General features: G+C 33.8%; 1 protein-coding gene across 2 annotated transcripts in view; it reads left to right on the top strand.

Moving 5' to 3' along the window:
• Positions 1-1798: 1798 nt before the first annotated feature.
• Positions 1799-16112, top strand: part of LOC149786302 (aldehyde dehydrogenase family 16 member A1-like) — a 54565-nt gene continuing 40251 nt past the window's right edge. The window contains exons 1-3 of one of the 2 annotated variants that reach the window (XM_089976691.1): positions 1799-1934; positions 8994-9096; positions 15975-16101. In XM_089976691.1, the coding sequence (XP_089832817.1) occupies positions 1908-1934; positions 8994-9096; positions 15975-16101 (257 nt within the window). In that variant the 5' untranslated portion in view covers positions 1799-1907. Of the gene's footprint in view, positions 2007-8993; positions 9097-15974; positions 16102-16112 lie in introns of both variants that reach the window. The other variant, XM_089976689.1, reaches the window with a different exon arrangement.

The raw sequence follows: 16112 nt of genomic DNA on the forward strand, positions 1-16112 counted from the left end.
AATATCTATTGGCATGAAAGACAATTCGCTTAGCGAGTGATTATTGGTGTTAAACTGTGTTGAAATATTAGATGAAAACTGCGAATCTCTATAATTTTATATATGAAAGCGATGATTATTCATATTAGTAGTTTCTCTTATGTTTGCACATCGAGAGCACCGGTGTATGTTACATTTAGATGACGAAAATGTTTTTTCTTTCTTTTCTGTCTGTTTAGTACGAATAACAAAAATCTTGCAAATTATTGGGTCTTCTTTAAGCGATAATTGATTTATTTTTGTAAAGTGCTTTTACGCTGGTTTTATTTGATAAATTTAGGAGACTATAAAATTTATTAATTATACGACGTAGATTAGATAATGAAGGATTCGATTGTATTGTGAAAGGAATTACATCTCTCTCTCTATTTTACATTCTGCTGTGTTTAAAGCCTCATGCTGAGTAATATTACGGGCTTTGTTCAGCGCAGAATCAATTATATGTGTAGCATAATTTATATTTTGTAATATGCTTGTAATTTATTCAACGAATTTTGTAACTGACAATCATCTGAAATAATGCGTCGGTATCTTTTGGACTGGCTATATGGTATACCGTTTTTACACGACATGGAATGACATGAAGAGTATTCCACATATTTGTGGATATTAGTTTCCTTGATATGAATATTTGTAGGGATAGTGTTATCAATATTTTATATCACATTTACATCTACAAATAAAACATGCGTACTAGATACAGTATACGTAAATTTAATTGTCAGATGAAAATGATTTAGGCGATCAATCCATTTTTTCAGTTTTTCGGTTGACTGCTTCAAGATATAAATATGTCATCGAAAAATCTGAACCAAAGAGATGGATTAAACTTTTCGTTTTGAAGAAAATCCTTTTCAAATTTACCCATGAAAGGGAAGAGTATGAAGGAGCCATATTAATACCCATTGACGTACCCATTATTTGTATGTAATTCGTATCATTAAAATAAAAATAATTATTTTCCAAGATAAGTTTTATTATTATACGAATATCTTCACAAGATAGTGTGCTATTATTAGAATTGTTATCAGAAAATATTTACACGCTTCAATATCAACTGCATGCGGAAAGTTGGTATATAGTGATGTTACATCTAATAATACCAGGATTGAAATTAACAGATAGCTGTTGAATATACTTCAGTTTTTTTATGAAAGTTGTTGTATCTTTAATGTATGATTTCATTATGAGTTTTGGGTAATATGTATAATTGAGGTGTACGCATGTTAAGAGGGAAAGTATCAAATTCCTCATATACGGATTTTTAAATTTTGTTTTAGCCATCTCATTAATGCATGTTGAACTATTTTATTTAATTTCTCTTGACGGATCTTCGACAAAATGTTTGTAGTAGTTTTCATCATTTAATTGACGTTCAACTTCTTTAACATAATTTTCTTGATTCAAGATAATAATAGTGTTTGACTAATCATCCTTTTTAATCACTATACTGTTGTCATTCATTAGATTATATAAAGACTTAATTTCGTCCTTAGAAATATTACTATGATATTGCTTTTTATGATTACCCGTTAATATCTCTTTTGTGATCGCGTATGTATAAAAATCTAAATATGAATCACGTAAAAGATGACTTAATTCTGTTATAAAAAGGTTATCTGGGTTTTGGGGCGACTCTCCAGACGAAGTGGGGCGACTTCTCCAATCACTCTGGAGCGACTTCTCCAGATACGATGGGGCGAGTTCTCCATGGGGCGAGTTCTCTGCATACTATCCATCACCCCCAGAAAATAAAATAGCGGGTGATGTGTCTTACGTGGTAGGACTAGGGGACCGATGTTGAAACTGGTACGAATTATCTTCAGTGACGACCTTGACCTTAGCTGGCAATTGGTTCCGCTTTCACGATGTCGGCATCGACGCAATCTCGACAGGTAAATTCAGTTGCTGAAATCTTCAAAACGCTGGATTATGGACCAGCTCCTGAGGCTGACAATGTTGCAAAGGTGATCTTTTCATTTAACTGAATAATAAGCATATCATGGCAGGTGCTGCTGTTTGTTATTGTGATGCAGGACAATCACGTTATTTCTCCATGGAGGTGGCTGTTTGTACGGCGGCCGTTTTCTATCATATCTGCTATCCGATTAATAAGCATGTCATGGCAGGTTCTCCTGTTTATTATATTGTTGCAGGACAGTCATGTACGGTACTTACTTCATTGGAAGTGGTGACTATTCGTACAGTGGCCGTGCACCGACTTTTACAGATTATTCGCACAGCAGCCATGTACCTACAGGGTCAAAACTTACGACTTGCAAGGCGAACGAAATATAGAAAACTGTTCTTCCAGTCATGTAGGTAAACGACATCATGGCCTGCACAAAACTTTAGTCCTGCATTATAAGACATCGACCTGATAGGCATGCTGTGGGTGTTACTGTGTCTGTCTTTACCTGCAGGTATTTGGCCAGGCCTTCATTGCAAGATATTGACCCATACATGCAGTGGGTGGGGTTGATGTATTACTGCTAGTCAGTGCTGTGTAGCTTGTTCTGAGGTCATTTAACCTCAGAAGTAGAGGTCAAATTTTCAAGAATATATTGCATAGTAGGCAGCCAATATTGACACTGTTGCATAGAAAGGCGTCTAATTGCTTTAGTCATACATGCACTTGGGCCTTTTTCCTGACTTAAGTATATCCACGTACAATCACATGGATGAAAGTATATCCACGTACAATCACATGGATGAAAGTATATCCACATACAATCACATGGATGAAAGTATATCCACGTACAATCACATGGATGAAAGTTCTCTATCATATGACAGAATTTCCATCTCCAGAATGTCCCCATGGATTGATCTTCCAAATCATGCAAATCTGGTGTGTGTGTGTGTGATTGTGAAAGTGCTTGGAAAGCATTTAGTAGGGGAAAAAAAATCTTAGGGATACTAAATTTAAACTTAGGATCAACTGTTGAGCAAGCAAACATTAAGTTTTCATGTGGTTTACTGGAGGCTCATCTGATGTATTCTGCTGAATCATGAAGTTCATAATTCACTCCATAATTCAGTGCCTTGTACAGAAACCAGAAAAACTCTATTTGTTATATTCCACTGCTGTTTGATTCTTACATTTGCCTCATAGGAACGATAATGGATAGAGACTGCTGAATTATTTGAGTGAGACACCTTAGCTGATTCTATACCTCCATGTATATAATTCTTCTATAATTTATTTAAATTTCCCCCTTTGCTTCAGAGAAAGAGTTTGTAAAAAAATAATTTTTGCATTATCTTGGCTTGGTTGTCGTTGATCAGTATGACTGGAAATGGCCCATGCTAAATCTGCAGACAGTAACTGCATGTATATTTTTCTTCTCTTGAAGTCAGTATGGCTACAAATGTATAAATGGCTAAAAGAACATACACTCCATTTTTCCTTAATTGAAACTTTGAAGTGTAATTTCTACTTCTCCTGACTGCTGGTCCTGTATCATTATACAATGTATATATCGTGGCTTGTGGTTATATGTACAAGCATTTCCATTTGAATTTTATGTTCAGCTTCTGAATTTTCACATTTACAGAATAATAATGGAAAAATTTTACTGAGATAAAGGAAGCACTTTTTTCCTTCAAAATTTACAGTGAGAAATTTATGTATTAATGATTTAGTGTATGTATGCATCATATTAAAGAATCAAAATTTTGGATTGTTCATTTACAATTTTCATGCAAAAATATAGTGTCAACATTACTTCTTTTTTTTGCTGCCCCCTGCAACCCCGTACGAGGGCTTTGCCCTGGACCTACAAGGGGGCCTACGCAGTCCCCTGACCTGAGGCCAACTTTTCCATATTTATGTTTTTCCCAACTTTCACTGATATAATCAGCTGGTTGGGTTTTTCAGAATACATTGACTGACATTTCAGTTAGCTGAATAGCATTGGTAGCCAAGGTATGCCAAATTCATTTGAATTAAAGATTCATTCTATTTAAAACTGAAAAAGTAGATTACAAAATTACCATTTAGTCTATCTGTTTCTATGATGTGACAAATATTCATGTCGAGTTTAAAGTAATTTTAATGGGATTATGTGAAGCTGCTTTGGTTAAATCTTAGATGACACGGAGATCAATACAAGATTGTAATTTACTAATAATTCATTTTGATCAAAAGAATTAATTACTATGTTTTATTTGATGGCACAACTCTACCTTCTATCACCATTTCATGGTTACTTCTACTAAAGTGATCATAGCATACATTTTGTCATTTAAATGTAAACAGAGATCCCTCTGTTAGCATATTTGTTTTGCTTCAGAGCAATAACTGCACTTTGAAGTTGATGATTTGTATAAACAGTTGAAGAAAATTAAAGACTTATTTCTGGACATTTACAGTGTTGGTGAAGTGCCTTTCATTAATTTCATAGCATTGACTCAGTGGATTGAATTCAAAGGGTGATCCACTCAAGAGTATCTGTTAAATAATCACAAATTCATTTAAAACTTCTAGTTAATCATGCCAGATTCACGTGTTTTAAGTGTTTTGATTGGCTGATAATTTGGTTGCTGAGCTCAATATGCAGTGAAGCAGTAATAGAACTCATATATGACAGTTATCATTCACCACTTACTGTAGTATCACAAGATGTCAATGATTACGTGGAGGTAGATTTAATTGTTCAGTATTCCAAAGGTCATAAATGTCCATATAATTAGCACTTAACCATTTTTTTTTCAATAGGAGAAAGCACTTGTCCTGCATGATCTTCCAGGAAAATTGTACTTGTCCAACTGCAGAAATGTATTGTCCTTAAGTTGGGCTATGGGATTTGATCAGCCCTATATAATGTATAACCAGTGGTCTTTCATCCCCCCACCCAAGCGCTTTAGCCCTAGGGTCACTACCAACAATGCTCATGCTCTTATAATCATCATGTACTTAACTGAAAATGCAAAGACAATTTATATGCAGCTTAAATTAGTTCCATTTATAATGTATAATTTATATGTAATGATTCTCTTGTTAATATCATGAAGATGTACATTATACAGTTTTTAAATGAATTATTGGGAAAAGTTAATTTGAACTTCAGTCATAGAGTCCTTTTAAACTGTGTGAAGTTTTCAGTCCATTGCATTAAAAACATATGCAAACTCATTGGTTGCAGGAATAATGGAGATGTGCATGATGCATTATGCAACTGCTGTATGCATGTTTTTAATTTTTTATTCCAGTGCTTCCAAAGTGAGGGAATTTTGTAATATAGTCTATACATCTGCATGAATGTGTATGTGAACATATGTACATATGGGCATAATTGTACATGTACATAATGGCATAATGTGTACATGTACATATGGGCATAATGTGTATGTGTATATATGGACTTAGTGTGTATTTGTAGATATGTACAAGTCCTCCAAGTTAATGCTGTAACTGAGCAGTGACATTTATTTTGTAAACAATATAATATATGACTAGCATTTGTTATTGTGGGTTAAACATTCATATCATTATTAGTAGTAAACATGTTTACTTTAATTTTGATTTAAAGATTAGATAAAGTCTTGATTCTGACATTACAAACTTCCAGAATGAAAATTTCAGGTTGACAGAATATTTTCAGAAAATGGTAATTGCAACCTCGGTCAAGTAGAGGGGCATACAATCTTGTTTACCTAAGGATTATTCATCCTTGCTATAACATCTGAAGCAGAATCAGTCTTATTTTTATTTTCAGTTTTTAATTTGGTTGGATTTATTTATTTATTCAAAATTTTGTTCACTGGATATGCTAAGTGGTTAGTAATATTCTTGGATTAAAACATTAATTTGGAATTATATTGAATTGACTCAATGACATTTTGGATTATATTATTATGATACTTTAAAAGACTTTAGCACATTGCTACAATCAATGCCCATGGTACATGAGCTTGTTCAAGACTACAGGCACATCAGCAGATTCAATATTAGAACTATTTTGAAGACCATTGGAATTCTGTTGCAACTTCATACTTTTTTATTCATATTTCATACATTTGGAACTTCATACATTTGGACTTAGAAGATTTAGGACTATTTGGGGTTTAATTCACAATACCTTATGTTCTTTTTAATTTCAGTTTGTATTCTTGGGGAAAAAAATTATTTGTTGAATTTGACAGAACTTGTTGGTTTTCACTCTTTTCTGTTACTCAGTTTAAGACCATAGAGGTGTAACAATACAGTAACCATCAGCCAAGCAGTAATGCAATTAATTGTTTCACTGTCCTTAATACAGATGTACACTGTGTTCAGAGTATACTTTTGTGATAATTTTCCAAGCATTTATCTCTCTACACCTTGTCACTCTCTGCATGTCTTATCAAACTGACTTGAATTGAATAATGCTGCTTAACCCAGGCTGAATGTGTTTAAAAGTGGAACTCAACCTGCATAATCAGCTAATTGACATGCAGGAACAACGACATGGACTGATATTTGGCTAGAAAGTATTAAAAAAATAAGTTGAGTTTGACCTAAATAACAATGATAACTTTTATCATTTGACCTCGATAACAATGTTCATTTTTAGAAGGCTTCAGACAAAAATTGTATATTTACTTTTTGATAAGAACAAAGTTGAATAACTGAAGTGCAAAGTACAATCAGCCAGGTTTTGCTAAGAGTTAGAACAGTGGGCCAAATGTTTGGAATAGGTGGTGATATGAATGATTTTTTGGGCTTGAAAATATAGGATATTTTGAAAAATTGGCAGTAGAAAAAAAATCAGAACAGACAGATTTTCTTCCTCCGACAATTAATGATTATATTGGTTATAATGATTTCATATTCAGCATTTGGTAATTTCAACCCACTGAGAAACAGACCTAATAATTTACATTAGTTTTGATAATTTCAGTGCTTGTTATTATCAGAGGATCTTTAAACTGCTGAAGATTTTTACCCTATCTCTTTCTTTTCCTCAGGATTTGTCGGAACGTTGCCATATATACTTGCTTTTAAGTTGATTTTTTTAAAATGAAAATTTGATTCATTCAGATTAGAGGTTATCTTTAGAGCCTGGGATAAAAAATTGTTTGATAAAAATGGGTGATATTGGAAACTCCATATATTTGCAGTATGAACAAATATTGTCAATTCAGATATTTTTTGTTTTCATTCCACTATTCCCTTCATAAATGCATATATAGTATGCATTGTGTTTATCGGTTTCAGGATAGTATTCATTACACAATACATTTATCTACAGTGATTTGGATTGCAATAATTGAAAATATTGCCAGAAAATGAAATATCATCCGCTGGAAAGTGAAGTGTCTGTTAGTATTGTTTTACCATGGGTGTTTGCTACCAAGTATATTGCTTTCATTTTTGTGCAAACCCGAACAGCATGCATTTGTATTAAATTTCGTTTTAATGTTTAAAAACTGTTTGTATTTGATGCAATAAAAGTTTTGATTTCATTGATATTTTCTTTTGCAATAAGAGAGATCTACAGTTGGTCCCAAATGAGATTTCCCAAGTTATCTGCCAGTGCACATGGGATGATAAGCCCTTGGCTTGTCAGGAAGCACTGATTTTGTTTTCAAGTTGACAGTCCTTTTGATTGAGCTGCAAATCTGATACCTGTTCAGCACCAGGTAGAATCCTTCAACCCCCAGTTCATATTTTACCTTATTGCCTTAGCACCCCTTTGTTTCCCATTTAATGATGCTTAGATCTAGTCATGCATTTGATGCTTGTTCATTACCAAGTGGCAGAAATTGGTGATTTGAACTCCCTGTGATCTTGGCACATAATTGACACTTGTTTAATTGCATCCTTTTATAGATTTCATAGACTGTATGATCTAAGTGTCACTTACAGAGCCCATATAAGCACCAGCTGGAACGTAAAGCATATAATTGAAGCTGGATGATATTTATGATGACTAGATGATGATGGAGGATTTCAAAACTTTATTTGGGTTAAAAACTTTATACCGTTATGTGACCTATAATAGAATTCATTGATTTATCATCTAAATGGATTTTTGATGTCAAGCATTATGGATTTATATGGATTTTTTTACATGAAGATGGACAAAATGTAAGTTGTCGATTTATTTGTGACCTACTCCATTCAATAAAATAGTTGTTTTTTTACACTGGTTTTGTCTTTATTTTTCCTATCTATCTCTCCAGTTTTTCCAGATTACTTTTCTCCAAGTGCAGCTCTTGACTCGTTGAGGACAAGTCACCAATTCGGAGGGATCTGACTTGAAAAATACACCCCGATTTATAGGAGTGTCAAAGAGAAATGAGCTTTTTGCAGCCATAAAAAGGGGGGAATAATTTATTGTCAACTATAATTGGTATATTGTCAATACAGTCGAACATTGATTCCCCAGACATATTGACATATGTGAATCTTTGATCTAAATAATTGACAATGATATGAAATTATAGTGAAGGTTTTGGGAAGGTTTCATTAATGTGTAAGAAGAAAAGACAACCTACCCATCCTGTTATCTCACTTTCTTTTATTTCTTTGTCTTATCTTTCCTTTAATGAGTATGCACCTCAGCTGTTATTTCCCTCAGATACCTACTGTATGAAGGTTATTGCCCTTTTAAAGGTAGATAACTCACTTTTTAATGTGGCTATTAACTGGTCTTGTGCAGTTTGTTCAGATGCATGATATGTACTCTTGCTGAAAATTGCTTACAACTTTTATGCTAATATATAGGGATTCACAGGGTCTTTATGCCTCTGTTTTCATGATGAAATGAGCAGCGAATTATTTTTATAAAAAAGTATATGTTATTGAAATTTAATTTTTCAAACATATTAATTAATTTAATGTTTTCATAAAATTTTGTCATACAGAGGACGTTTAAACAAAGAACAATTTATAATTTATACTAATTTAGTAAAAAAAATCTGCTTGTTTTAAACAATAGTATAATATGATTTTATTCTCTTTCCAGGCTTGGTTGGATGACCATGATAAAAGTTTTGGACATTTCATTGATGGGAAGTGGGTAAAGCCAGAGGGTAGGAAAACCTATGAAACAAAAAACCCAGCCACAGGTTAGCATTTACACACTTGTCCTTTCATAAAAAGCTAAAAAAATGGGGCTTTTTTGTTTGTACTCTAAGTTAGAAAGAAAATTGAATAAATTTCACTATAAAGCTCTCATTGAAACCATACATTTATAAAGTGTAATAGGTAAGGTGGCCTTTTTACTGAGGTGTGCTATAGGCAGGGCTATGTGATAAAGGGTAGAGTTCACTGTTTGGTGAACAAAAGGCAGTCCAGAGCTAGATTTCTCCACAATCTAAAATGCCAATATAGTGGCAAAAATGGCATACAATTATAGACCAAAGTTTGAAAACTGAAGACCACAAAATGGAAATCTGGAAGTCATGGTTCTCTCAACTGGGAGCTTTCAGTTGGTTCACTTTGTGTACAACTACATTATCATGAGTTTGTATGTAGCATCACATGATAATGGACTATATTAAGATGATACTTTTAACTGAAACTACCGGTAGGTGAAATAAAACATTCTTCCTTACCTGCTCTCCAAGATTTACTTCCTTCACCCAGTACTGAAGTATCTTATAGTCGGGGACAGCTATAAAATATTTTCTAAATATACACATGTGGCAGCATGCATCAGTAGCATTCACTGCAGTATTGCATTAACTGAGATTCTTCTGGACTCGACATTGTTTGGCATATCTCTTACACTTAAGGACTGGACCCAGACATTGTTTGGTGTATCTGTTACACTTAAGGACTGGACCAGACATTGTTTGGCATATCTCTTACACTTAAGGACTGGACCCAGACATTGTTTGGTGTATCTCCTACACTTAAGGACTGGACCCAGACATTGTTTGGTGTATCTCCTACACTTAAGGACTGGACCCAGACATTGTTTGGCATATCTGTTACACCTAAAGACTGGACCCAGACATTGTTTGGCATATCTCGTACACTTAAAGACTGGACCCAGACATTGTTTGGTGTATCTCCTACACTTAAAGACTGGACCCAGACATTGTTTGGTGTATCTCCTACACTTAAGGACTCTACCCAGACATTGTTTGGCATATCTGTTACACTTAAAGACTGGACCCAGACATTGTTTGGTGTATCTCTTACACTTAAGGGCTGGACCCAGACATTGTTTGGCATATCTCTTACACTTAAGCACTTGTTTGGTGTATCTCTTAGACTTAAGGACTCTACCCAGACATTGTTTGGCATATCAGTTACACTTAAAGACTGGACCCAGACATTGTTTGGCATATCTCGTACACTTAAAGACTGGACCCAGACATTGTTTGGTTTATCTCTTACACTTAAGGGCTGGACCCAGACATTGTTTGGCATATCTCTTACACTTAAGCACTTGTTTGGTGTATCTCTTACACTTAAGGACTCTACCCAGACATTGTTTGGCATATCAGTTACACTTAAAGACTGGACCCATACATTGTTTGGCATATATCATACACTTAAAGACTGGACCCAGACATTGTTTGGCATATATCATACACTTAAAGACTGGACCCAGACATTGTTTGGCATATCTGATTTATGTTGGAAATATTTTGACAGGACATAGAAGAAATCAAGTGTTTTCTTGGCAAAATAAAATAAGTACTCAAAATGATGGAATATATACTGCTGTTTAAATAATTTGACTGTTAACGCATGTATAAAGAACATCAGAGGGAACACCAGAAGATGGTTGATGTGAGAAATGACTGTTCCTGTGAGAGATGACTGTTCCTGTGAGAGATGACTGTTCCTAGGAGCATTTTGAACACAAAGCTCAAGCTCTAAACCCCAAGTTTGGGTATGATACCTAGTGTACATCTGCATTACTGAAGCTGAGCTTTGTTAAATTTAGTACTTGGAAGTTCACAGAATGTGAATTAATTTTTGAAAATGCAAATTAAGATTTTATTTTCTAGTGATATGCAGCAGATCTTGTAACTCCTTAACACACCTAAATATTATGCCTCCTTCCCCAGAATAAAGAATTTATTCACAAAAGTATGGAAATATCTATCCCACATCGTCTTAGATCCAACCTTTTACCATGTTTCTTCTGAAGACTTGCTGTGCTTATACATTTTTGTAGGATAGGCACTCACAGATATTTGTGTTACATATTACCACAACTTGTCCCCCAAAAGCAATGTAGTCATATCTAATACATTCTAGGAATGTTGCTAAAGCTGCAAGTCAGTGAAAAACTTTTCCTGCAGTTACGGAAAGTTTGTAAATTGCAGAAAAGCAATTCAAGAGCTTTGAAAACATTTAAAATTTTCATAAGTCATTAAAAGTTTTGAAAGAGTCGTGGAATTTGGTTATTTTGCATTATCAGGTTGCATTTTTGTTTGCCGACACAAAAGTTTTAACAACCTGCCAGACTTTGACAATGGATTTGTTAGAATATTTTCCCCTAAAACTTCAGTCAGACTACATTCAAAATCATTATACTCATGTCACTCAAAAGAGAACAACCTATCCAATAGGATGATCTATGCCCAAAGTCAGCCGTAAAATATGTTTTTGTGTTAAATTTTCATGTTAGATAAGTACTAGAGGTCGTAAATTTACATAGTAGATGCTCTTGAAACTGGTAAAAAGTTCTTGGACAAGTTTTGGAAAAGTCATGGAATTACATTCGTTAAAGATTGCAGGAACCCTGTATTGTACCAATTGTACTAACTGATCAATGATACAGATGTTTGATGCCTGCTACATCATTAAATTATGTCATCTCTGTATACCAATAGGCGATGTTCAGTTCCAGGTTGAAAGTGGATAACCAATTACATTGATGTCATAGGATTAATCATTTCTGTTTCTAAACAATTTATGACAAAAATATGACAGAATGGTACATTTGGTGACTGATTGCTTGTAAGCACCTAGGTATGGAGTCATAAAGTCATCTGGTTAAGATTGATTGAGAGTATAATAAGAGTAACATGAATGGGATCATACCTTGATTGGATTTAATGTTTCCTTTTTTTTCAAGGGTGGATTTAATTGTTTGGGGTCTGTGACGGCCAGGGTGAGGATTTATTGCTTTGTAATTTTCTGCTGCCTTTTCCTTCTAGAAAAATATGGTCCAAATAATTGTCCACCAAGAAGGTTCTTGTTCCATTCATAAAAGTTTTGCAATACTTGTCCAAAATGTTTTCTTAAGATTCTGATGAATTTATAAGGGTGAGATTTTTTGTCCACTGCAGTGAGATTTCCAAAACTGTTGCAGGCAATGCACTCACAGAAGACATTGCCAAAATATTCTTGAATGGCAAGTGTTTGCTGTACAGAACCTAACACTCAGGTTACCATTCTTGGTTTGGTTTTCTCCAAATTTAATTATTGGATCTTTACCCAACCCAACTGTAGTTGTATTGCTAAAAATTACATTTGACAGTTTTGAGTTGTCCAGTTATGTCTCTTTAAACCACAGAATACATGAAGTTTGATTCTGCTGAGAAATCGTAATTTTGTTTTCTTACAGCACATATCCAAAACCTTAAACTCTGTAATTCGCTGTTAACATTGCTTTCATAACACAGACAGAATCATTAAAAGCAGTGTTCAGGTCCGTCAAAGATTGTCAGTGATTGACAAAATCTGTGATGAAAAAGAATCTTTTTTATGGTCTCTGACTTGGCTTGGGAAGTCAAAGATTTCCATCATGAACAGATCTTAATTCATATTCAGATGAAGAGATTTGTACACTAAAATGCATTTTTAGTAATCAATCCTTCAAGATAAATCCTTTCATTTCAGTTTCATGCTGATCATTTTTGTACTGTACACAATAATCAAAAAGTGGTAAAATATAAGTATTATGGTAGAGAATCCTCCATTGTAGAAATCTGTCCACATTAGCTTGATCCATCCATTGTATAAATCTGTCCACATTAGCTTGATCCATCCATTATAGAAATCTGTCTTCATTAGATTGATTCATCCATTGTAGAAATCTGTCCACATTAGCACCTGAAGTTTAATATTTGCTACTGTTATTATTAATCTGTGGTCTTAAACAATGTAACAAAGGAAGTGGAGCCAACAATTCAAGTAAAATTCAAGAAATAATTTATTTCTCTTGAATACAAAATGAAAATTCAGAGACATGTACATTACTGTGAACTAAATTTCAAATGATCCTAAATGTCCTATCACATGTCCAAAGGTATTGAATGTTCTGACTGAATTTCAAGTCTTCAATGTTCCTATCCACTAATAGTCTTGAATGTCCTGATTTACCGGTAGTCTTGAATGTCTTGATGTACTGTTAGTGCAGTCCAAATGACTTTTTATGAATTCACAAAAATCCCAAAATAATATGTTAATCCAGTCATTGAACTCTTAATAATTCCAATGAATAATTTAAATAAATCTTCTAGAATTATATCTGAACACAACTATAAACTCTGATAACAAACAGATTCTACAGACTGATCATGAGATAGAAATGAATTATTTGTTTACCAAGTCCCTATACACTTCTCCTTTGATAACTCGCACACATCAGGGTCCAAAAACATAGACCGCACTATAAGCAAGGGCGCGAGTTACCTAAAACAAAATCTGCTAGCCATCCAGAGAACCACGGTATTGGGGGAGGGGACTGGGCTGTTTAATGACTGGATCTTCGTTTTATAATTGCGTCGAGAATTGTTGACAGTAAAGTGATTTTTCTGATAAAGTTGTTCGTTATTCTTTATAAATTACATTTTTTTCCAAAATTTACAACATCTGAATGATCGATAACATAATTTCAACAACCAACACGGGTAACCAAAAACATTCATGCATTACATCATGGCATTTTGTGTTGTTGATTAGTCTGGTTCCCGGAGTGGTGTTTAGAGTATTTTGTGAAACAAGGAGTATATGAAAGCATGGAAGCAGACTAACTGTTGATACACTACCAAATAAGATTCCTTTTTATCAACAAAAAAAACCAAACCCACTACATTTCGTGAGACAGTCGTGTATGTCGAAACAATTTTTTATTTGTTTAATTAGTAAAATTTTAAAGCTGTGATTTCATTCCAAGTAACTTTGAAACTTCTTATTATCCTTCTTATCATCTTAATGTACGAATTCAGGAATTCTTTGAAACTCGTTTCCCCACAATGGGCCGTATCTGTGAAACAAAAGCTCTTTATTTTATGAAGTACTTATTTCGCTTGGTTGCCTTGCTATATTTAATCAGTTATGATTGAGTAGGTTAATTTAAGTTAGTTTAATTAGATTAGGTACACAATAACATTTGTAAGTGTTTGATTGATGAACTGAAATGAGTTACCTGACTTACGACCAGGGCCGTTGGTTCTTAAGCATGTAGGATTTGTATGCCTTTTAAATTTGTTATTTATTCCACCTCCTTTGTTTCATTCAAAAGATGTAATTAACCTGATAATAAAAAAGGAGGACCACTTTTTATTTAGTGCAGCAATACAACTAATGCTTCTGCTAGTCCAGTATCAAAACACAGTTGGCACTTAATTAGGTTTTCAGAGAAACGCTAACGGACATAGCTGATATGGTAGATTGACACATTTTACATTTAATTACAAGAGGACACAATGCATTTATGATGATTATACTTAAAAGGAACTTAAAAAAACTAAACTAGAACAAAAATTTCAATTGATAAATTCTTTTATTTAATTGGTATTTATTTATTAAGGTGTTAGTGACATTTTCATTGAACAAAATTTCCTTGAATATCATTAATTATGGTGTACTGAGAATGTTGTTTGGAATGAAAATGTAAAAGTAATTTTGACTTCTTTTTAAAGCTGATATTTCCTGATGTTGATTACAATTTCCAGGTCCTGTCTACCATTTTTGATGATAAAATGAGCAATATATCAAAGTTTCTGTTACCAATTTTGATCACAATTTTCTTCAAGATCAACAATTAGGGATCACATGTTTGGTACATGTATTTTCTGGTTTAAAAAATGGGATCCACGCCTGACCCTGCATTATAAGCTGGATCGCGAGATATCAGGGGTGCGAGTTATTGAGAGTGTGGTATATATGCATATTTCACTTGACCTAGATGTGAGCCATTTCTAATATAAAATTTCATCAAATTGTAAACAAGTTCTCTTCCAGAACATTTGTAAAGAAGCTAAGGCCTTGTAATCGAATTTTAATAAACATTTTGTTTACTACTTACACCCATGACAGATGTCAGGTATGCAAAACCTCCATCCACAACCCTTAGTCATGAACAAAAATGAAACACACAACATAACACTATGGTCTCAATTTAATGTCCTTTTATAGTTAAAATCTCAATGCGTTTGCTTAATTCTGCTCTTTTTGTTACCCAAATCTTTGATTTTGTTAAGGTAATTGCACAAGTTTGATTTATTTATGGAGAATCCAGATGAAGGAAGCATTGAATCATCAGCAAAATGTTTAACACTTCTTACTTGTAATGAAGTGTAGATCTTTTGTGAAGACAAGAAATAAAAAATGCCCAAGGACTTGTTCCTTAAGGAATACAGGCTCTGTTACTTTCTAGTTGTACTTCCTATACACAGTTGCAGTGTTGTCCCTTGTAGATATGAAACTATAACTACTGGATAGTGATGTCATTAAACTTGAAGTGTTTCAATTTTGAAAATAAAATGGAATGGTAAACATAATCAAATGCTTTTTATAAATCTTAGTAAAAGCTTCCAGTTATGTTTCTTTGTCCATTTTGCTCAACATCGGTAACTTTTGTTAGAGCTTTTGTGGATGTAGAATTCTGACTACCGGTATTCCTTATGTTTAAGTATATTTTGATTTAAATAAAAGGGGCCTCAGGTGACCAAGTGACCACACTTTTATTCCAGATTTATTGATTACAGTAACTGTAACTTGTACATGATTTTCCACTCCTTTTATTCAGGTGAGGTTCTGGCTACCACTATACAGGGAGTAAAAGAGGATGTAGATATGGCAGTGAAGTCAGCCCGAAGAGCGTATGAGGCATGGAACAAAACCCCACCTCATGTTCGAGCTAGACATTTGTATAGGTAGTTTATCC

The sequence above is a fragment of the Sinohyriopsis cumingii genome, chromosome 12 (assembly GCF_028554795.1).
Source record: "Sinohyriopsis cumingii isolate HCF-2022 chromosome 12, ASM2855479v2, whole genome shotgun sequence".
Classification (NCBI taxonomy): domain Eukaryota; kingdom Metazoa; phylum Mollusca; class Bivalvia; order Unionida; family Unionidae; genus Sinohyriopsis; species Sinohyriopsis cumingii.